The sequence below is a fragment of the Salmo salar genome, chromosome 21 (assembly GCF_965601325.2).
Source record: "Salmo salar chromosome 21, fSalSal1, whole genome shotgun sequence".
NCBI classification, from domain to species: Eukaryota; Metazoa; Chordata; class Actinopteri; order Salmoniformes; family Salmonidae; genus Salmo; species Salmo salar.
The window spans coordinates 25540827-25565000 of NC_138311.1; the positions used below are offsets into that span (position 1 = coordinate 25540827).

At 42.1% G+C, this 24174-nt stretch overlaps 1 protein-coding gene across 2 annotated transcripts in view; it reads left to right on the forward strand.

Annotated features, from left to right (window-relative positions):
* Positions 1-24174, forward strand: part of sox1a (SRY-box transcription factor 1a) — a 27960-nt gene continuing 3786 nt past the window's right edge. The window contains exon 1 of one of the 2 annotated variants that reach the window (XR_014382026.1): positions 1-172. Coding sequence is in view for 1 of the 2 variants with exons in the window: in XM_014164687.3 (XP_014020162.1) it covers positions 8788-9624 (837 nt within the window). In the remaining variant the exon portion in view is untranslated. Of the gene's footprint in view, positions 173-8465; positions 9625-24174 lie in introns of those variants that run through there. The other variant, XM_014164687.3, reaches the window with a different exon arrangement.

Genomic DNA, 24174 nt, shown 5'->3' on the forward strand with positions numbered 1-24174 from the left:
TTGAGTGGTGGGCTTGGGCACCGGGCACGGATGGCACACACAGCGGTTAGAGTTTAGGGGCGATGGCGGTCTTACAGGAAGCTTTGGTGTGTTTAGGACGGCTTTAGGAGGAGGATGGGGAAAGAATCAATTCCTACTTCACTGACTACGATAGAAGATCAGGGAGACGTGCGTAAGTTTGCATAACCTCAGCTATTTTATGCACGAGGAGGTTGGTTAGTCTATCTTTCCCTTGTCACGTCTTTATTTTCTGGTGGCTGTTGTTGTAATAGATTTTAGATATATATTATGCAGAACTGAAATATTTTATGTTTGAAAACTATTAGTGGGTGTGTAACAAGAGTTTTTATGAGAAGTTGAGACAGTTAAATAGAATAAATGGCGACTTTGGGTTCATCAGTCCATGTGCTCCGTCGTCCATTAATTCAACGCAGATAAACTATAATACATTGTATTTGTGTGTATAATTCAATTGGACGCAAATGCTAGTCTTAATGCTTTGGTGAGTCTTGGAATCAGAGTGCGTAATGAACACCCAAATAACGCATATGCTACGCGCGATCACCTCTACAATTTTGAACCAAATAGTATTTGTTGAATTACTGCTAACTGTATTTTTCCTATATTCTTCAATAAAGAGATAGTTTATGTTGATTGAAACGTGTAATTGTTGTGTTACCTTACAAACAATTTAACAATTAGGCTATCCCCTCAATTTATTTTAGACAAATATTCCCCCCCATTATTCCCTTTTCTCATAATGTCCCTCTTTTTGTATTATATTTTTTTAGCTGAATGGAAAAACGCACGAGCGACTAGCCTATTTATGCACGTTGATGTGGTTGTTTTGCCGGGCACCCGTTGCAGATTCGTTCCTTGAGCGCACAGTGAGTGCACGCTGACCATCAACATGCAGTGGAGGGAGGGCGGGTTAGTGCTATACGAATCCTTGGGACGTCCATACCCTAAACCCTAACCTTAACCTTAACCCCTAGCCAAACCCTTGTCTTAACCCTTTTAAATGTCAACTACTATGAGGACAGATTTGGGACGTCCCAGGGATCCCGTTTAGACTTTGTTGACTTCCCTCCACGGAGGGAGACAGGTCAACAGATAGAGCAGCTCGCCTGATCTCTGTCGCTGTCATTTTCACATGATATCCGGGTCGGTTAATTGACTCGCTCAAGTCGTGACTTTAACGACCTTATTTTTGTACCAGTGCAGCCATTGCCTTTAACTGGGCTATAAAGACAAAAATAGACTATAGATGACCATGTCATGCCCGATAAACAACCATATGTAGCATATAGGCTATATCAAATTAAAAAAAAATGATCTTCACTTGCGCCGATAACAACAGGTGTAGACTTTACCGTAAAATGCTTACTTATGAGCCGTTTCCCAACAATGCAGAGTTAAAAAGTAAAACATCCTGATACTTTTCACATATAGCCGCTGCTACTCTGTTCATTATCTATCCTGATACTCTTCACACATGCTGCTACTCTGTTCATTATCTATCCTGATATGCTTCACACATGCTGCTACTCTGTTCATTATCTATCCTGATACCCTTCACACATGCTGCTACTCTGTTCATTATATATCCTGATACTCTTCACACATGCTGCTACTCTGTTCATTATCTATCCTGATACTCTTCACACATGCTGCTACTCTGTTCATTATCTATCCTGATACTCTTCACACATGCTGCTACTCTGTTCATTATCTATCCTGATACTCTTCACACATGCTGCTACTCTGTTCATTATCTATCCTGATACTCTTCACACATGCTTCTACTCTGTTCATTATCTATCCTGATTATCTTCACACATGCTCCTACTCTGTTCATTATCTATCCTGATACCCTTCACACATGCTGCTACTCTGTTCATTATATATCCTGATACTCTTCACACATGCTGCTACTCTGTTCATTATCTATCCTGATACTCTTCACACATGCTGCTACTCTGTTCATTATCTATCCTGATACTCTTCACACATGCTGCTACTCTGTTCATTATCTATCCTGATACTCTTCACACATGCTGCTACTCTGTTCATTATCTATCCTGATACTCTTCACACATGCTGCTACTCTGTTCATTATCTATCCTGATACTCTTCACACATGCTGCTACTCTGTTCATTATCTATCCTGATACTCTTCACACATGCTTCTACTCTGTTCATTATCTATCCTGATACTCTTCACACATGCTCCTACTCTGTTCATTATCTATCCTGATACCCTTCACACATGCTGCTACTCTGTTCATTATCTATCCTGATACACTTCACACATGCTTCTACTCTGTTCATTATCTATCCTGATACCCTTCACACATGCTGCTACTCTGTTCATTATCTATCCTGATACTCTTCACACATGCTGCTGATACTACTCTGTTCATTATCTATCCTGATACTCTTCACACATGCTGCTACTCTGTTCATTATCTATCCTGATACTCTTCACACATGCTGCTGATACTACTCTGTTCATTATCTATCCTGATACTCTTCACACATGCTGCTACTCTGTTCATTATCTATCCTGATACTCTTCACACATGCTTCTACTCTGTTCATTATCTATCCTGATACTCTTCACACATGCTCCTACTCTGTTCATTATCTATCCTGATACCCTTCACACATGCTGCTACTCTGTTCATTATATATCCTGATACTCTTCACACATGCTGCTACTCTGTTCATTATCTATCCTGATACTCTTCACACATGCTGCTACTCTGTTCATTATCTATCCTGATACTCTTCACACATGCTGCTACTCTGTTCATTATCTATCCTGATACTCTTCACACATGCTGCTACTCTGTTCATTATCTATCCTGATACTCTTCACACATGCTGCTACTCTGTTCATTATCTATCCTGATACTCTTCACACATGCTGCTACTCTGTTCATTATCTATCCTGATACTCTTCACACATGCTTCTACTCTGTTCATTATCTATCCTGATACTCTTCACACATGCTCCTACTCTGTTCATTATCTATCCTGATACCCTTCACACATGCTGCTACTCTGTTCATTATCTATCCTGATACACTTCACACATGCTTCTACTCTGTTCATTATCTATCCTGATACCCTTCACACATGCTGCTACTCTGTTCATTATCTATCCTGATACTCTTCACACATGCTGCTGATACTACTCTGTTCATTATCTATCCTGATACTCTTCACACATGCTGCTACTCTGTTCATTATCTATCCTGATACTCTTCACACATGCTGCTGATACTACTCTGTTTATTATCTATCCTGATACTCTTCACACATGCTGCTACTCTGTTCATTATCTATCCTGATACTCTTCACACATGCTGCTACTCTGTTCATTATCTATCCTGATACTCTTCACACATGCTGCTGATACTACTCTGTTTATTATCTATCCTGATACTCTTCACACATGCTGCTACTCTGTTCATTATCTATCCTGATACTCTTCACACATGCTGCTGATACTACTCTGTTTATTATCTATCCTGATACTCTTCACACATGCTGCTGATACTACTCTGTTTATTATCTATCCTGATACTCTTCACACATGCTGCTACTCTGTTCATTATCTATCCTGATACTTTTCACACATGCTGCTGATACTACTCTGTTTATTATCTATCCTGATACGCTTCACACATGCTGCTACTCTGTTCATTATCTATCCTGATACTCTTCACACATGCTGCTACTCTGTTCATTATCTATCCTGATACTCTTCACACATGCTGCTGATACTACTCTGTTTATTATCTATCCTGATACTCTTCACACATGCTGCTACTCTGTTCATTATCTATCCTGATACTCTTCACACATGCTGCTACTCTGTTCATTATCTATCCTGATACTCTTCACACATGCTGCTGATACTACTCTGTTTATTATCTATCCTGATACTCTTCACACATGCTGCTACTCTGTTCATTATCTATCCTGATACTCTTCACACATGCTGCTACTCTGTTCATTATCTATCCTGATACTCTTCACACATGCTGCTGATACTACTCTGTTTATTATCTATCCTGATACTCTTCACACATGCTGCTACTCTGTTCATTATCTATCCTGATTGCCTAGTCACTTTTTGACCTAAAGGTAACAGTGACTAGGCAATCAGGATAGATAATAACCAGAGTAGCAGCATGTGAACCTCTGCAGGGTTAATGTTTCCGATAAGCTTAAAACAAAAATATCAAAAACAACTTTCTATCCTGTATTCGAACTTGCAACCGTTGAACTCAGAGGCAGATAAAGTACTTCCAACCGAAACCTGCTTAAAGGTAACAGCACTCACTGCTGCTCCTAGTGGTTGGTTTCCACTTCATCTCCCGACGTCCTCAGACATGGATGGATGTCGAATATGGACTTGTATCACAGGTGACCTGGCCAGCGAGTGTGTGTGTGTGTGTGTGTGTGTGTGTGTGTGTGTGTGTGTGTGTGTGTGTGTGTGTGTGTGTGTGTGTGTGTGTGTGTACGTGTTAAATTATTCTTGTGGGACCAACTGGGGACATTTTGTTGGTCCTCACAAGGTCAAATGCTATTTCTAGGGGGTTTAGGGTCAATGTTATAATAGGGTTAGGGTTAGGGTTAGGGTTAGGGAAAATAGGATTTTGAATGGTACTGAATTGTGTGTCCCCAGAAGGTTAGCTGTACAAGATTGTTTTTGTGTGTGTGTGCGTGCGTGCGGCTATAAATAGCTCTTTCTGTATAGGCTATTGACATTTAGCCTTTAGGCCTACATATTTATCTCAAAGCACCATTGACAGACTATAGTCGATAAATCGAATTTGTGTGCAGGCTGGTTCAAAATGCTGTGCAGGGTTATCATCACAATGTTACACTATGTTACACACACACACACACACACCACACACACACACACACACACACACACACACACACACACACACACACACACACTTGGGAGAAACGGGTTTGAGTGGCGCCAAGTGAACAGTTTTAAACATACAAGTAGCCTGACCTGAAGCTATATCCTTCCCAATTTAGTTTTGATTGATTACTATCAAAATATAGAAACGAATTAGACCCCAATATGAAAAAAAACATTTTAATGTTCACACGGTAAAAATGTCAAATCTTTCGGATCCCTATGATTACCATTTCCAACCCGCATCCTCCGGATTAAGGCATTTCCCCCGTTGAAATCTGCATATAAAGTAGTGCCAGAGCGCCAGCAAATAACTATAATAACGTGGAAGGGGATGAAAGTAATGACCTTGCTCTAGGGACCGCGGGAAACGGCTCTGTCCTTCTACCTCGATGGCTTCAATTGAAAATTCAGGGGCATTTATGTCAAACGCATGATAGGGCGGCCTAATAGGTAGGCCTAATTTTGGTTCATTTCCTTGGGTAAAGGTGGTAGTTTAGTCTAAATTCAATGGCTGATGGTCAGCTAAAACCACTCGTTAATCAAAATTAAATTTAAACCTCCCCCCAAAAATTAAAAAATAACGAATATTGTTCTAGGCTGGTTGAGGGTCCTGTATAAGTGGTGTGACCCTTGCCCCCGCGCGTGCACCTGCAGCAACGCGTGTGCAGCGTTTCGCAGAGTGCGCACAAAGAAGCGGGGAGAATTCTAAGCTTGGGGCGAGTGATCGAGAATGACAGGGAAAGTAAAAATGGTCCACGATGGTTGCAGTGCGTTTGCAAAGGCCAAATCCTCGCTGATGACGTTCAACACCGGGTCCACTTTGGCTTCAGGCTATTTGAATTGTGTCAGATTTTTTTGTTGTTGAAAATATAGGCATTTTAAGATTATGTTAAAGAGGATAAAATTATTAGCCTATAATTTTGTAATATTGAATAATTATGAGAATAATAAGAAATACTAAGTCTAATTATTATAATACCAATAATTTCCTTCATAATAATCATCCTCATCATCATAATTTAGCAAAAAATCTCCCTAATGAAATACAAGGTAAGCTACATATGGCTAAATAAAGGAATCAGAAATCATCGAAATTAGCCTACATTAAATAACCGTTTTAGTAGGCCTACATGTTCCAGAAACATTTGTCGATATTAATAATAATTATATAGACATAGGTCATCAGCCATTATCCACTTTGAACACTCAAAAGCATTTGATGCAATTTCATAACGATATGCCCTAGAAAACCTTTATCTTTAGATATTATTAAAGGCACTTACATGTTCAAATGTGCTGTTCAAAAACAGGGCATGTTCACACACCTTATGTTCACACAAAATATATATCTTTTTTTCGACTCGAGCACATTTGTTCCTTATTGTTGGCTATTTTAATCGATCACAAAACCAACTTCCAGTCAAAACACACATTTAAAAAAATATATTTTCATACTTTCAGACTATTTTAAATTGCAATAATCATGTAAAGCTATTAGCTTATAGGCCTTTGAAGTTACAGTATTTCAATGGCTTGTTTGTGTCATCACAATTTAAAGATGATGCTATAATGGCAAGCCTCTCTCTGAATCATATTGTGGATTGTGTGATTCTCTTATTCATCGACATTATATATAGACCTACATTAGTATAATAACACGGGCCTGTGATATTGTGTTATTATAGTCTATAATATAGGCCTATTATTATGATGTTACTTACTTGTTATTATTACAATTGTCCTACTGTAGTAGGCCTAGTAATAGTCTAGTTGTAGTGGGCAACAGTTGTGATGTGAAGTTAAAAAAGGGGCTCATATTTATTGCGATTTGATCCGGGAAGAGTGGTATCAGTGCGCTCTCTCTCGGTGGTTTGCGCACGCACGTGTGTCAGTAGCCCATTCTCGGTGTGTCACAACCCAAAAAATATCTAATCCTCGGGCCATGAAGCACGAGACGTGGGTTGCGAGGATGTTATTGACCAATGTGAGATCCCTTAACTCTACCGGTCGCAGAGGGATAGATAGGCCTACACCTGAATTCTCCAGCTCCCGTATTCAAGGCTATATCAGCCTAATTAAAAGCAACAAACCATGATACAATGATTAAATCGTTAGCCTCGCGGCGCGGAAGGAATATGTTTTTTTGCCTTTCAATTAGCCGCTGATTGGGTTTTTCAGGGGAGGTCAGCTGTGAAATGTGATGCACGTGCGCGCGATCTGTGCCAGTTGAGACCTGACACCATAACACTCAGCCTTGCCAGTTTAAAATGAAATGAATTTGTGTTATTTTCTGTGTGGATAGGCATAGACCTAAATCTATGAACCCAACGGCATTATTGGTTAAAAAGACAGCATTGGAATAGCATGCGTGGTTTTTCCGCATCTTAAAAAAAATATCGAATTATGGTTTACTTTCTATCATCAAGCCTATAAATTGTGTCACATAATTATTCACTTTGATGCCCATATCTGTTTAGAAAATGTTTTGGACTTTGGGTAGCGTAATAACCAGCTGTGAAGTGTATGCTATAGGTTCTTATGGCAACACACACGGCAATGGGAACACCATGGCGCACGCAAGGCACGCTCCCATGCTGTTCCCCTCCAGCAGACGGCGATAACAGCCTGGAATCTCAAGTCTGCCCCAGTGACTACATTAACAGCCTCCTTAACAGCTGATTAGAAAAAGTAACATGTCTTCCCGCGATCCAAAACCCCATTAGCTTGTTTGTAGAAGTATGACATCTGATAATGCCACACGTTGATGCACGGCTAGGTTGTGGTTAGTGACGCAAAACAGTGTGTGCGAGCGTGTGTGTGTGTGTGCGTAGGCCTATGTGTGGCCAACATCTTCAACAAGCCAACAATCTGTAATTGTATATACATATATATATATATAGTATCATAGTATCAGGCTATACTCACTATTTTACTCAAAATGTATTCAACAGAAGTAGCTTATAAACTACTGACCGTTATAATGTATGTCATTTTGAAGAAATATAGGCCTAGACAGGGGAGCTCAGCTAGGTTGTTCAAGACTGAAGTCGAAATGGGATGCCTATCCATGTCCTGAAGACATCGTGGACACAATTTTTTTTTTTATTTTTTTTTTTTACCCTATCCCAAACCATAATCCTTACCTTAATCATTCGGTCCGAGTGCCTAAACTTAACCCTTAATTTAGAACATTGACGTTTGAAGAAATGGAACGATACAGAGCAGCAGGAGCAACAAAAACACTCGACATTGGATGAATGTCTAATTCTGCAGTGAGACTGTGAGAGCTTGTTTCAAATGCTCAATGACTATGGTTCAATAACATTTAGGCTAGAAGTCTAGTCTTCAAAGTGGCAAACGGATTCATATGTAATTCCCCGCAATTTTACTCACCATGTTACTTAGGGAGGGTGACCCACCTCTCACCCCCCTGCCAGTATGTTCCTCTTTCACTGGTTCTGCGTCACCTGACTGAGCGCCATGCAAATCGCTTTGCTTCTAGAACGCTATTGGCCGCTCGTGGCTCATTTAACCGCTGTCAAGGCGCTTCATATGGCTGCCGCTTTAACTAACTTCTCAACTCCGACAGGGAAAGTGGCTCAAATGCGCCTTCTGTCAGCGTGCATGTGAACCAACAACCGGAGAGGAGATAAAGCATCCACGGGGAGAACATTTCTCTGACACTCTATGTATTGGATTATTAATTAAGTTTGCATTTAATTATTTTTGTGGTGTAGGATTGTTGTTCGCTCGTGTGCACCTGCTCTGCCGGACTCGCGCGCCGACTGAACCAGACTTTGTTTCATCTGTTGGTTGAAAGTTTGAAAACCAGGTGAATGTATAGCATGATGATGGAGACGGACCTCCAGTCCCCTGGACCCCAAACGAACACACATTTGGGGCAAACGGGGCAGAACAGTGGGTCCAAAGCGAATCAGGACCGGGTGAAGCGTCCGATGAACGCGTTCATGGTGTGGTCCCGCGGGCAGCGGAGAAAGATGGCCCAGGAAAACCCCAAGATGCACAACTCTGAGATCAGCAAGCGGCTGGGAGCCGAATGGAAGGTCATGTCCGAGGCGGAGAAGAGACCCTTCATCGACGAGGCGAAGCGGTTACGAGCAATGCACATGAAGGAACACCCGGATTACAAGTACAGACCGAGACGGAAGACCAAGACGCTGCTGAAAAAGGACAAATACTCTCTGGCCGGTGGCCTGCTCTCTGGGGCCGGCGGCGGTGGAATGGGTCTGGGTGTCGGGATGGGTTCATCCGGCGTCGGCCAGAGGTTAGAGAGCACCGGGGGCCACGGGGGCTCCGCCAGCTCAGGCTACGCTCACATGAATGGCTGGGCGAACGGTGCGTACTCGGGGCAGATGGCTGCAGCTGCTGCGGCGGCGGCGATGATGCAAGAGGCGCAGCTAGCTTACAGCCAGCACCCGGGCAGCGGGCACCACCACCACTCACACCACCACCACCACCCGCACAACCCCCAGCCCATGCACCGCTACGACATGTCGGCGCTCCAGTACAGCCCCATCTCGAACTCTGAGGGCTACATGAGCGCCTCTCCGTCCGGCTACGGCGGGATCACCTACACGCAGCACCAGAGCTCTGGCGTCTCCTCCTCGGCTGCCATGGGCACGTTAGGGTCGCTGGTGAAGTCAGAGCCGAGCGTAAGCCCTCCCGTTAGCACTCACTCCAGGGGCCCTTGCCCCGGAGACTTGAGAGAGATGATAAGCATGTATTTACCGACCGGAGAGCCCGGGGACCCGTCGGTGCAAAGTAGACTCCACGCATTGCCTCAGCATTACCAGAGTGCGACGGCTGGGGTGAACGGAACGGTTCCATTAACGCATATATAGATTATTTATATGACTATGGAAACTGCAGACAGAATACAAAAACCCATAACCAAATATTTACCTATTTTTTAAATGATCACTGAACTACCTGCATTTTGTTCAGAATGTTTATGGTGTTCTTGTAAATTAAAAGTAAATTAGCCTATCCTTTTCCCCTTTTGGAGTATACACTCTCTTACGAACAGGATATGAGTTCAGATACTGGTTGTTGTGTTATCATTTTGTCATTTTTTATTAACCACACTTGTGGTTGAGGGCGATGCCAACCAAATTAATGAACACATTTGCATAACTATAATCGAATTATTTTTGGTTCACTGTAAGTTATTGAAAAATTAGAACATGTTTTCCATAATCATGAAAGATGGTTTTAAAGATTGATATTTTCCCCATTTAATAATTCCCCAAGAGTTTGTAAACATTTCCGTTTACACTGTCTATTCATGATCATAATTATCTCTTCTTATTGTAATAATTATTGTAAATTGTGAATAATTTCAATATTTTAAAAGACTGACGCGCAACTGCTATTGTATAATTTACGAAATGCATTTCTGCCAGAGAGAAGTTCTGATATTGGGCTGAATTACAATTTAAATAAATTTCACACATATGTTGCTCTGATTCTACAAAAAAAAGTGTTAGCTTGATTATTGTTCACTATCTTCAGTTGCAAATGGTAATGAGTTATATTTCATTTGAAGGCCACGAAACTTTGAGTCTGACGAAAAGCTACCTATACGGCAAATCTTTTTTAAATGGGAGAGTGTCTCTGGCAAACCCGTAACATGAAACAAATAGTTACAATGCGTAATATTTAATATAAGTAAACTTATTTCTTGTCCATTGGATTAAGAGAGGCATGTTCCATGGCACAGGCAAACTATTCTCAGGGTTTACCCTTATGGGTTTGTAATCATTTCTGTAAAGTTAACGTTACTAGCAAGTTGTCACAATAGAACAGGGTCCACATATTTCAGAGAGAAGCACAGTATTCACATTAGTCCTTCAGAATATAGCCTACATTTCGGATATATGCGTGCATCGTTTCACTTGCAATATATTTTTATAATTAATTATGCTGTTTTTGTTCTTGATTCGATTTAAAAGTTGTATTTTGAGACTTTTCTTGTTTGTTTTTTTCCCATGATAATTTGAACGCAATTAGACTACATGCAGTAGGCCCATGGTTTGTTTTATTTTGATTACTGACAAACTTAGACTAGACCTGTTCCACAGGTATTGGTTATACAATAGGCCTATAGCACTTAATAACGTGATTTTATGTTGTTATAATGTACAATAGATTATTCAAATAGCATAATATGATATATTTCTGTAGTAACTTGGCAAAAAATACATTAATATATCCTATAGCCCATAGAAAACAAGAGCAAAGCTATCTCGAGTTGGGTGACTTTTGTGGTTTTTTGAAAGACATATTTGTCTTGCAAGCGCTGAAGGGATGAACCATGCAGGCCTATTTGGACAATAACGCTATGATTGCAAATGGCGATCACCAAATGCAACTAGTAAATGTAGAACGATTATTCAGGCTCACTCAAATATCTTAGGCTATATTTTATCACAAAAATGATGTTTTTAAACCTAATAAATGTGTAGGATGTTTGACGTTTTTGTTATTGGCGAATTTAGGCCTACCCGTTTTATTGTTGTCATGAACAGTATAATAGGCCTACTGCTTTTCAGCAAGTTAGCCTAATATTATTTTACTTCATAGCATATTATTCCACTTAAATCATTATAGACTTATTAAAATTCAAATAAGGAGTTGTATAAACCAGAATTAGGTTGTATACATACCTAGCAAGCTTCATTTGATTACTTTAGAATAGTTTAGTATTGAATTGACCTCATCTCACATTTTACTTGTGACTGACTATCTCCCAGTATTGAATACATTGACTACACTGTGAGTAGATAATCCTGATAAGTATGAGCTGAAGGCTTTTTAATGGTCTATTTGGGAGAAAAGTGGAAACTTAGCTGTTTTCTTGTTATGTAAGTAGGGGTCAAAGTTCAGGCTGTTTCCTTGATCCCTTAACAAAGCCTGTACCCCTGAATAGGAAGCAGTATGGATACAAAGAAACCACATTAGTCAGTGATTGACACACTCTGCATCCCTGCCATAGGCCTACTACAGCAAGTATACTTATGAAGGCTGCAATGCCAGAACAATGTGCCTGATTCACAATATAGGGACAATTCAGTACAGCTCGGCTTGGCTCGCTTGACTTGGCCCGGTTTGGCCCTATAGTGTGTAACAGGCACTTGGATTTTAATGATCAAGAACCACTTTTCTATTGAACTTAGATTTCCCCCCAATAATGGTTGAATACATTTAGCACTTTCAGGGAATAGATTCCGGATGGCAGTATCATCCAAGTAGATAAAGTTCTTTATTTAAGCCACGGTTGTATTACAGACGACATAGTACTTTCAACTCATTTGATCTTATTACCACTGTGTGTATTGGATTGATTTAAAGTTTTACCCTTTGGAGATTCTGAGATGATGGTTAGTGTGTATGGGATGTTATATTCCTTTCCTCTGTGCCATGATGAATGGAGACTAGATGAAATCACAGTGCTGGAGAGATCTAAAATGTGTTGAAGAGGGTGATAAGTGTGTGTGACAGTTTTTTTGTGACTCGTTTTGAATCAGAGCAGATCATCTGTAGACAGGAAACAAGGAAGGGTGAGCTGTTCACTAGGTGTTTCAAGTTGAAGTGTTTTAATACCCACATGGCAGTCATAGACACTGAAACACATAGGCATAGCTAAGATGATAAAATAAACAATGACACACAATTTAGATGAGAAGACTCACAGTCTTATTAATACGTTGGCAGAAGTAGGAAATAGGGATCTCTTGTGTCTTTCAGTTTCAACTGGACAGTTAGTTAGAAATTACTTTCAAAAAGGGGAAAGACTCGTAGGTCATATGAGTAGGCCGTCATTGTAAATAAGAATTTGTTCTTAACTGACTTGCCTAGTTAAATAAAGGTTAAATAGAATACAAAATGTAATAAAAATATGGTGTTACGAACAATCCATAAGAGCACAATAAATAATGATGCGCACGTGTATTGAATTGACAGGGATTTCCTCTTTGGGAGCAGCTTTATATGTGCATGATACATAGTGGCTGTTCTTATCTCCTGTTCAAATACTCCAATGTAATATCATTGCTGGGGCAGGAGGTTTTGGTCAGGGCACATGGAGAGGAGAAACTCCCCGCCCTATAGTCATTGCTAAACCTGTACGCAGTAACAAGTGACATGACCTCTGACCTCAGGGAACTTCTCTCTCACGCTGTGCTATGATTCCACAACCTTCTCCCCAAAGTGGGCACTTGCTCTATCCCTCTTATGGGTGGAAAAGTATGGGAGTAAGCATGGGTTAGAGCAGAGGGAGTTCCCTTTGTATCTCACAGTAGTCCATTCCCTCTATGGGGGTTGCAGGACACATTTCAAGACCTTTTGGAGCCTTTCTGTGCCTCATAGAGCCTGGAATAAACATCTTTGGTGCATAGAGAAATAGTATGAGATGGTGTTTTCTGTTGTGCCTTATGAGGAAGGTTACATCCTGTTTCAGGCTATTGTGTCCACGGTCAGTCCAAATCAGGCCCCAAACAGCATTATAATACTTATTATTATTATTTGGAACGCTACTGCTCTTACACGGTTTAAACTAGAAACGTAATTCAAACTTTAAGATGTGCAGACTGGTCTGGATTGAGTTACATACATACAACTTTTTGATATCTTTTATACTTTTTAAACTATTAAACATTTTGTCCTTCTTTCTGACCTCCATCCACTTTAATGGAATGTCCTCAACGTTCTAAAGGCTCCATTGTGACATCATCACTTCCAACATTCCATTCACTGTAATTGCAACAATGCGACTTTTGACACAAATAAACTACTTTGACCACTTTACCAACAACTTAGACAATAAGGAGTGGCGCAGCGGTCTAAGGCACTGCATCTCAGTGCTAGAGGCTTCACTACAAACCCTGGTTTGATCCCGGGCTGTATCACAACCGGCCGTGATTAGGAGTCCCATAGGGTGGCGCACAATTGGCCCAGCGTCGTTCGGGTTAGGAGAGGGTTTGGCCGTGGCAGGCCGTCATTGTAAAATAAGAATTTGTTCTTAACTGACTTACCTAGTAAAATATATATATATATTTTTAGAGTGTATGAAATCTTTCTCTACTTCTCTTCTTTTCAAATCTGAACAGAACAAAAATATCTTATTACACTCAAACAACACAGCTGTTTTACTAACAGCATCAACAACATGTCCTCCAACTTTTTTATAAGCAACTGAAATTTGGACAACTTTCCCACAAAGTTAAGCATAACGTTTGATAATATGCAATCTTCCTCTACTTCTCTGCTATTCAAATCTGAGTTCAGAACGAAAATATCGTATTCCAATCAAACGGTACAGCTATTTTAGTAACCGCATCAACTACTTTTTCCCGTAACTTTTTGAAACAACTGCCGTTTTGACCACTTCCACAACAGGATAGACAAACACTTAGAGGGTCTAACATCTTGGTCTACTTCTCTGCTATTCAAATCTGGACTCAGAACATAATTATCTCATACCAATAAACGCTACAGATGTTGTTCGGAGTTTAGAGTGACAAAAAGTAACTAGCTAACGTCAGCTAACAGCTCTCTCATGTCTCATCATTGAGAAGCCCAAACGGAGCCGTTGCTATCGATACTCACAGACGTAAAGGCGCACAGGCAAAAATGATGAGTAGTGTGAAGAGGGTGATTGAATTTAGAACAATTGTGAACACCAAGAAAGTAGCGACAAGGAGGCAGACAAGGCAACAGCGCATCGTCCTCCTTAGTATCGTGCCTTGTGCTCTAAATAACTCAACTGGCTAGTTTGCCTGTCTGTAAAGAGAAGGACGGGCTGTACTTTGATCCTGCTGCTCTGATTGGTAGTGCTGAGCATGAATGCCTTTTTCAGGTCGGTTCGGTTTCGGTACGATTATTAAAAAATAATAATGATTTTCGATTTCGGTTTTGATTATTTTGTTTAACATTAAGTGCACTATGCATTATGTTGGTTGAATGCTTTAACAACACAGAATAAAACACAGAATAAAAGTCCCATGATGGTAGTGACTGCCCATTACAGCTTATCACTTATTAACAATCATTTATTCACATTACTTTACTTTAATAAAATATTTCACGTGTGTCTATTGCATTCGTTTTATTTGATGACTTTATTATTTCATTCCAAGTCATCATCTCATCTCTGTAGAGCTGCTGCCTATGCTGTATGACAGAATCACTTTAGTAGTTCTTCAAAGTAAGAAACACACACCAGACAAGTAAAAGCACAATTGATTATGGTCATTGTAATTAATTACCATTTTTCTGCACTAAACTATGGAGAAATATATACTACAACTTCCTACTACATTGCACAGTTCAGGTTTGATCTGATTTATCTCTAGAGAAACTTTGCAATGTGTGCGTTGAGCTCACAGAAAAAAAGAAAAACAATGGAATTCAAATAATTTAACCGACGTCGGTCAAATAGTTGTTTAAAAAACGAAAAATAACTGACATTTCAGTTAATCGCTCAGCACTACTGATTGGATAGAGCGAAACTGTCTCCGTTCACATTTAACCTGATCACTTCTCATCCCACATCTTTCAGTTTTTACGCAACAATTGTAGTTTAGACACTGACCACAACAACTGACCACAACAACTGACCACAACTACTGACCACAACGACTGACCACAACTACTGACCACAACTCCTGACCACAACTGCTGGACCACACAACTACTTACCAAAACTACTGACCACAACTACTGATCACAATTACTGACCACACCCACACAACTACTGAACCACACAACTACTTACAAAAACTACTGACCGCTACTGAGCACAACTACCGACCACAACTACTGACCACAACTACTGACCACAAAAATACTGAACCACGCAACTACTGACCACAACTACTGACCACAACTACTGAACCACGCAACTACTGACCACAACTACTGTTCACAACCTCTGACCACAACCACACAACTACTGACCACAACTACACAACTACTGACCACACAACTACTGACCACAACCACACAACGACTGACCACAACTACACAACTACTGACCACACAACCTCTGACCACACAACTACTGACCACAACTACTGACCACACAACTACTGACCACAACCACACAACCTCTGACCACACAACTACTGACCACAACCACACAGCTACTGACCACAACCACACAACTACTGACCACAACCACACAACTACTGACCACAACCACACAGCTACTGACCACAACCACACAACTACTGACCACAACCACACAGCTACTGACCACAACCACACAACTACTGACCACAACCACACAGCTACTGACCACAACTACACAACTACTGACCACACAACCTCTGACCACACAACTACTGACCACAACCACACAACTACTGACCACACAACTACTGACCACAACCACACAACTACTGACCACAACCACACAACTACTGACCACACAACCTCTGACCACACAACTACTGACCACAACTACACAACTACTGACCACACAACTACTGACCACAACCACACAACCTCTGACCACACAACTACTGACCACAACCACACAACTACTGACCAAACAACTACTGACCACAACCACACAGCTACTGACCACAACCACACAGTTACTGACCACAACCACACAACTACTGACCACAACTACTGACCACACAGCTACTGACCACACAACTACTGACCACACAACTACTGACCACAACTACTGACCACACAACTACTGACCACAACTACACAACTACTGACCACAACCACACAGCTACTGACCACAACTACACAACTACTGACCACACAACTACTGACCACAACCACACAACTACTGACCACAACCACACAACTACTGACCACACAACCTCTGACCACACAACTACTGACCACAACTACACAACTACTGACCACACAACTACTGACCACAACCACACAACCTCTGACCACACAACTACTGACCACAACCACACAACTACTGACCAAACAACTACTGACCACAACCACACAGCTACTGACCACAACCACACAGTTACTGACCACAACCACACAACTACTGACCACAACTACTGACCACACAGCTACTGACCACACAACTACTGACCACACAACTACTGACCACAACTACTGACCACACAACTACTGACCACAACTACACAACTACTGACCACAACCACACAGCTACTGACCACAACTACACAACTACTGACCACACAACTACTGACCACAACCACACAACCTCTGACCACACAACTACTGACCACAACTACACAACTACTGACCACACAACTACTGACCACAACCACACAACCTCTGACCACACAACTACTGACCACAACTACACAACTACTGACCACACAACTACTGACCACACAACTACTGACCACAACCACACAACTACTGACCACAACCACACAACTACTGACCACACAACCTCTGACCACACAACTACTGACCACAACTACACAACTACTGACCACACAACTACTGACCACAATCACACAACCTCTGACCACACAACTACTGACCACAACTACACAACTACTGACCATACAACTACTGACCACAACCACACAGCTACTGACCACAACCACACAGTTACTGACCACAACCACACAACTACTGACCACAACTACTGTCCACACAGCTACTGACCACACAACTACTGACCACACAACTACTGACCACAACTACTGACCACACAACTACTGACCACAACTACTGACCACAACTACTGACCACAACTACTGCTCTGGTCTGCACTAGCTCTAGTCCTGGGTGTAGCAAGCTAGCTAAGGTTTGCACTTGCTCTGGTCTAGCTCTGGTCTGCACTATAAATTATAACTACCTAAATGTGAATAAATTAGCATATAATACCCACCAACAATAACTGTAACTATTGAACCATTCAGGCTAGAGACACCAAACTAACTTTCACATGTTCAGGCTATCATACCCCATCATTTCCTAACAATTAACCAACCAATCAATCAATCAATATTTTAATCTAACTACTTTTTCAACTACAACCAGTCACCACCATTACTACTGCAGACACTACCACTACTATAACCAGTCACCACCATTACTACTGCAGACACTACTATAACTTATTTCATTTCATTTGCTGGAAAAAATGCTTCACCCGCGCTGCAGACGGCTATATCGGTCCGCTAATACAGGACTATTAAAGGCCCAGTGCACTACTTTTGTGAAAAAATATTATTTTTATTTTAATTATTATTATTTTTATTATTATATTTCAGGTGGTGCTGCAGCACCCTCAGCACCCCTACTTCCAGCAGCTATGCTGTTAGCCTAAATAATGTATTTATTAGATAGAACTACAGGTAGCTATCAGTAGGTCTACATGTGAACCTATTCTACCTATTTCTTCAACTACCACAAAAATAATTTTAAAGAGCTGTCATCACTAGATCCATCATATTTCTCTCCCCAAATAATATCTTAAAACTTTCCAATCATTACATCATCATTCAACTAAAATCAAACTTAATTTACACTGAACATTTTACAAAAGTAAATCGTGCATCTATTTTTCTGAAACTCACTGCATGAATAATTCATAGTGGCTTTGCTTTTCTAATAGTGTTGTCCACATGGTCCTACCTTTTATTCCAGTCTTCTGAAAGAAGATCACTTTGTCCTATGTCTTTGTTCTTTCAGTTTTCACATGCAACAATGCAAGAAACATAGAAATATAGGAATATATAAACTTTCATCACCAGTTTTGCCCCAATCAGGAATATCAAATTGTTCCACCACTTAGAAAACTGCTGATACATATTGTAACGTAGGCCTATACACATCTATCTGCCTATAGGTAGGTGTACTGCACTTGTTTAAAATTGGTTAACTATGGTGTATACCAGTGGAGGCTGGTGGGATGGGCTATAGGAGGACGGGCTCATTGTAATGGCTGGAATGTAATTCATGGAATGGAGTTGAACATGTGGTTTCCATTTATCCCATTCCAGACGTAACAATTAGCACGTCCTCCAATAGCCCCTCCCACCAGCCTCCACTGGTACCAACTTTAGAAGTTCAGAGGACCATACCGCACCTAGGGCCGCCTACAGCACCTGTCAGAGAGCCGCCTCCCCAAGATACAGGTGGAGACCATTGAATTCAATAAAACAAAACAGCTGAAAACTGAGTTTGGTGTGGATCCTAAACAGACAGTGATATGGCGTATGCAGAGCTCCTCTCCTACGCAGCGGAGGGGCACATAGCATGGCCCGCTTGGAGGTTATTTGTATCTTATCTGCAGAGGTAAAGCGACACAGATTAACGCTGAAAAACCAGAGAGGCGGGGCGCGTCACGGCACATCGCTAGTTTAAAAGAGGAGTGTTCTGGTAAATTTAACCCGAATAATTTACTACTCGACCACAGAGGGGAAAGTGGAAGGGAGGGGAAGTGATGGGGAACAGGTTTTGGGTCAAAGGTGGCGATGTGGAGGTTGGGGAATGGAAGAGAGGAAGAGGGAGGGGAACAGCAGCAGTAAATCTCTGACCAATAAATCTCTCCAGCATGCGATACTCTTATCTTGTAGCCACCGATATATTCCACGCTAGGAAGCCATCAGCGCTGGCGCACACTCGGCGCTGGTAAAGCTCCGATCCCTTGCACTCGCTGTCCTAAATGGGGATAATTAGCGTCACTTTATCACGCCTCTGCATATTTTCTCCGCTTTCCCTCCATCCCCAACGCCCCCCTCCCCCAAAAAACCCAGCCGAGCTGCCTGCTCTCGGTGCCCGCTCTGTCACAGAAGATTACGCAGACAGATTGCACAGAACGAATGTGCCAGGCAAGATTAGCGGGGAATAGAGAAAGCAACTGGGCCAATGAATTCCTCGCGAGGGCCTTATCGTGCAATTACACGTTGACATGTTTAACAATCTTGCTGCCTCTTAATCCTGCGCTCTTCCAGGAGCGCTGCGATGCTGCTGTTGCTGCTGCTCTGTCCAGCACCATACACTGGAGCATAGGCCCCAATGCACCGAAACGTGGTGGCACACAGGCTGCTGACACACACACACACACACAGGGAAAGTTTATTTATTTTTTCACACATTTACAAACTTTTACTCTTGTTGTTTCTTGCTCTCTTGCAGTGCTGTTTTCTCAAAACACGAGCTATTTTGAGGAGGATGTTCTGAAGCCTATCCTTCTGAACTGTTTTTCAGAAGATTTTCATTTAGACTGTCTAAGCAATCAGCCGGGGAAATGATTGTATTGATGATTAAACTTTGAAGTCTAATCATCCACATTTTGAATACTTCTCTGTAGTGTGTGTTTTTTTTTAGGACTTTTAGCCTATGAACGGGGACCCTGTGAAACTGGTTGGGAATATGGGGCTCCGGAGTGGAGCAGCGGTCTAAAGGCACTGCATCTCATTGCTGGAGGCGTCACTACAGACACCCTGGTTCGAATCCAGGCTGTATCACAACCGGCCGTGATTGGGAGTTCCATAGTGCGGCGCACAATTGACCCAGCGTCGTTCGGGTTTGGCCGGTGTAGGACGTCATTGTAAATATTAATTTGTTCTTAACTGACTTGCCTAGCTAAATAAAATGTAATTGATTCAGGTCTAAACTGGCTTTCACCGTCCATCGCGAAGAGTGATGGTGAGAAACATTTAGCCTTGACCATTTGTTTAGAGTTCGTTTTGGACTCTTTTCCTCTCTCTCTCCTCTTTCCTGCTTCACACCCTTACCCCCCACCCCCCTTTAACTTCCCTCCTCTCCCTCCATCCCTCCTGCTTGGTGGTAGCGGGGCCTGTGTGGGAGTGATTGTGAGCGCCACTGTTGGAATTTGGCAGCGGCCGCGGTTTGGAGAGCCGCCCCACGCTGAGCCCCATTCAGCGACCGGCGCACTGTGAGGTTGGGAAGTTTCACTCAGCCGTACAACTCAATGCCCCAACAAAGGCGATTACAAGCCCCAGTGCATTCCTGAAGGGACCCGGTAGCGACGCAGGTGCGAGGGAACCGGGGGAACCCGTCAGAGAAGTGTCAAGAACGGGACAGTGCCTGGACCACACAAAACCTAACGCACCGCGGGAAGCAGGGATTTTTTTGAAGGGGTCGGGGGTATAATGAAAATAATAAGTTTGATGAGGATAACGTTTTGGGGTGCAGTGGAACAGGCTTGTCTGTCTGCCCAGTGAATGAAAGGAAGATAAAATCGTCCAATTTAGTGAGAGAAACACATTTCTAAGACACATTTTCAAGTCAGCAGTGCCTTGATTGTTGATTTGAAAAGAATATACTGCAAGGCTTAGCCGAAATATCTATATTTGACCAAATAATTGAAAGGACACTTACAAAAAAACACTTTTTCGTATAAAAAAGCGAAAAGTAGTCTGCAAGAAAAAATCTCCACTAATTCTTCCTCGATTGGTAGCAGAATAACTGGTGCACAGAGGTTAACTGCGTTGCAATGCGCCCAAGCGTGTGTTTTTGGCTGGCTATAGGCCTGTCTGTATCGCGGAGACAGACGGTATATTTGATTAGAGCAGCGCCTAACTATCAGTTACCGAAGAGAAACAGAGGATCCCTAAGGAGCGGTAATCAGCACGCCAGCAGCTCGCGGACCTCTCATTTCCCACCACTGCAACATAATGGAGGCGCGCAGGACCGCATGAGAATCAGCCCAGCGCAGAAAAATAACTGTCACTCACTGTTTGGCGACCGAATACAAGACACAGTATTCATTCCTCTGTGACACTCAACAGCGCGAGTCTGTGAATTAAATGTACCCAAACTAAACTTACTTTTTGTTTGTTATGAGCACCTCGTTTGTAGCATCTTTGGAAGAGTTTCCTTATTATAGGTCTATAGAAAGGGAATTTTGTAAGTAGGTGCACAACATTTTCACCTTTTTGGTGTGTGTGCGTGCGTGCCTCTAATTCCCATGCGTGGACGCCATGGGGGTCTTGTGTAATCGGACTACTCCGCTCTTCCCTGCCCTCACCTGAGTGCTACCCACAGGGGTGAGTGGGGGACAAAAGCGGTCCCCCGCACCGGCAGCGGTGGTCAGTCAAGCAGAGCGGACTATGCTAATGTTCCTGACCCAGAGAGGCAAAGGGGGGCGAACAGAGATTCCGATTGTTCATGATCTCAGAAACACACAACTGCAAAGCAATGCTGCGAGACTTTCAGATCCAAGCCAATGTATGACCCCACCTGCAGTTTGACCACGTTCAGAAAGGGAGTTGTGACTAACTTCAGGCAAAGCTGAAAGGGCTTCTGTCTATAACTTGATCTTTCTTCTATATCGTTAATATGATCCCATGCCTCTCTTTCTATCTGTCCCTGCTGTAGCCTGTGTAAAGCACTGTCAAATACTACAAGATTAGAAACGTTGGTCGTTATTCCTGCGTGCTTTACTTTATACCATTCTTGCCGGACGAGAGCTGTCCAGTGCTGAAATGACAGCGACTGAAATCAGGGCATTTCAGCACCTCCTGGAGTCGTGCGTGAAAAAGCCAACTGTGTGTAGACCCTCTGCTGAAAAACGTATTGTAAAAAAAATATAGGCTATTGGATTAGGCCACACTGGATGATTTATCAGGGTGGCAGGTAGCCTTGCCGTTAAGAGCGTTGGGCCACACTGGATGATTTATCAGGGTGGCAGGTAGCCTTGCCGTTAAGAGCGTTGGGCCAGTAACCGACATGAGCAAGGCACTTAACACTAATTACTTCTGGAAGACGCTCTGGATAAGAGCATCTGCTAAATGACACAAATATCAAATGTAGGAAGAAGTGGAGGGCATGAACTCTACTAAAGTTGATTGAATTCAACCAAATTGAGGGACAATAGAATACATTAATAACATGACAGTAGGCAAATTCTACATGTGGTGAATCATTTCCACAAGTTGTACGCATGAAAACGCAATGGGTAACCTAAATTCCAGACTTACAGTACCAGTCAAAAGTTTGGGCACACCTACTCATTCAAGGGTTTTTCTTTATTTTTACTATTTTCTACATTGTAGAATAATAGTGAAGACATCGAAACTATGAAATAACACATATGAAATCATGTAAAAAAAAAAATGAACAAATTCTTCAAAGTATCCACCCTTTGTGTTGATGACAGCTTTGCAAACTCATGGCATTCTTTCAACCAGCTTCATGAGGAATGCTTTTCCAACAGTCTTGAAGGAGTTCCCACATATGCTAAGCACTTGTTGGCTGCTTTCCTTCTGTAAGGACAAACGCTGGGAAACGAGAAGCAAGTACAGGGAGTGAACATTTCATAAATAACGGACATGAAACAGAATATGGATAGCGTCTGGACAGGGGAAACAAAACAACATTAATGCAGACACCAGGATGGAACTGAGGAATAGACAGATATAGGGGAGGTAATCAATATGTGATGGAGTCCAGGTGAGTAAAATGAAGCGCTGGTGCGTGTAACGATGGTGACAGGTGTGTGTAATGATGGGCAGCCTGGCACCCTCAAGTGCCAGAGAGGGGGAGCGGGCGCAGGCGTGACACCTTCACTCTGCGGTCCAACTCATCCCAAACCATCTCAATTGGATTGAGGTCAGGTGATTGTGGAGGCCAGGTCATCTGATGAAGCACTCCATCACTCTCCTTGGTCAAATAGCTCTTACACAGCCTGGAGGTGTGTTTTGGGTCATTGTCCTGTTGAAAAACAAATGATAGTCCTACTAAGCACAAACCAGATGGGATGGCGTATCGCTGCAGAATGCTGTGGTAGCCATGCTGGTTAAGTGTCCCTTGAATTCTAAATAAATCACTGACAGTGACATCAGCGAAGCACCCCCACACCACCACACCTCCTCCTCCATGCATCACGGTGGGAATCACACACACGTGGAGATCATCTTTTCACCTACTCTGCGACTCACAAAGACACGGCGGTAGGAACCAAAAAACTCAAATTTGGACTCATCAGACCAAAGGACAGATTTACACCGGTCTAATGTCTATTGCTTGTTTTTCTTGGCCCAAGCAAGTCTCTTCTTCTTTTTGGTGTCCGTTAGTAGTGGTTTCTTTGCAGCAATTTGACCATGAAGACCTGATTCACGTAGTCTCATCTGATCAGTTGATGTTGAGATGTCTGTTACTTAAACTCTGTGAAGCATTTATTTGGCCTGCAATCTGAGGTGCAGTTAACTCTAATGAACTTATCCTCTGCAGCAGAAGTAACTCTGGGTCTTCCTTTCCTGTGG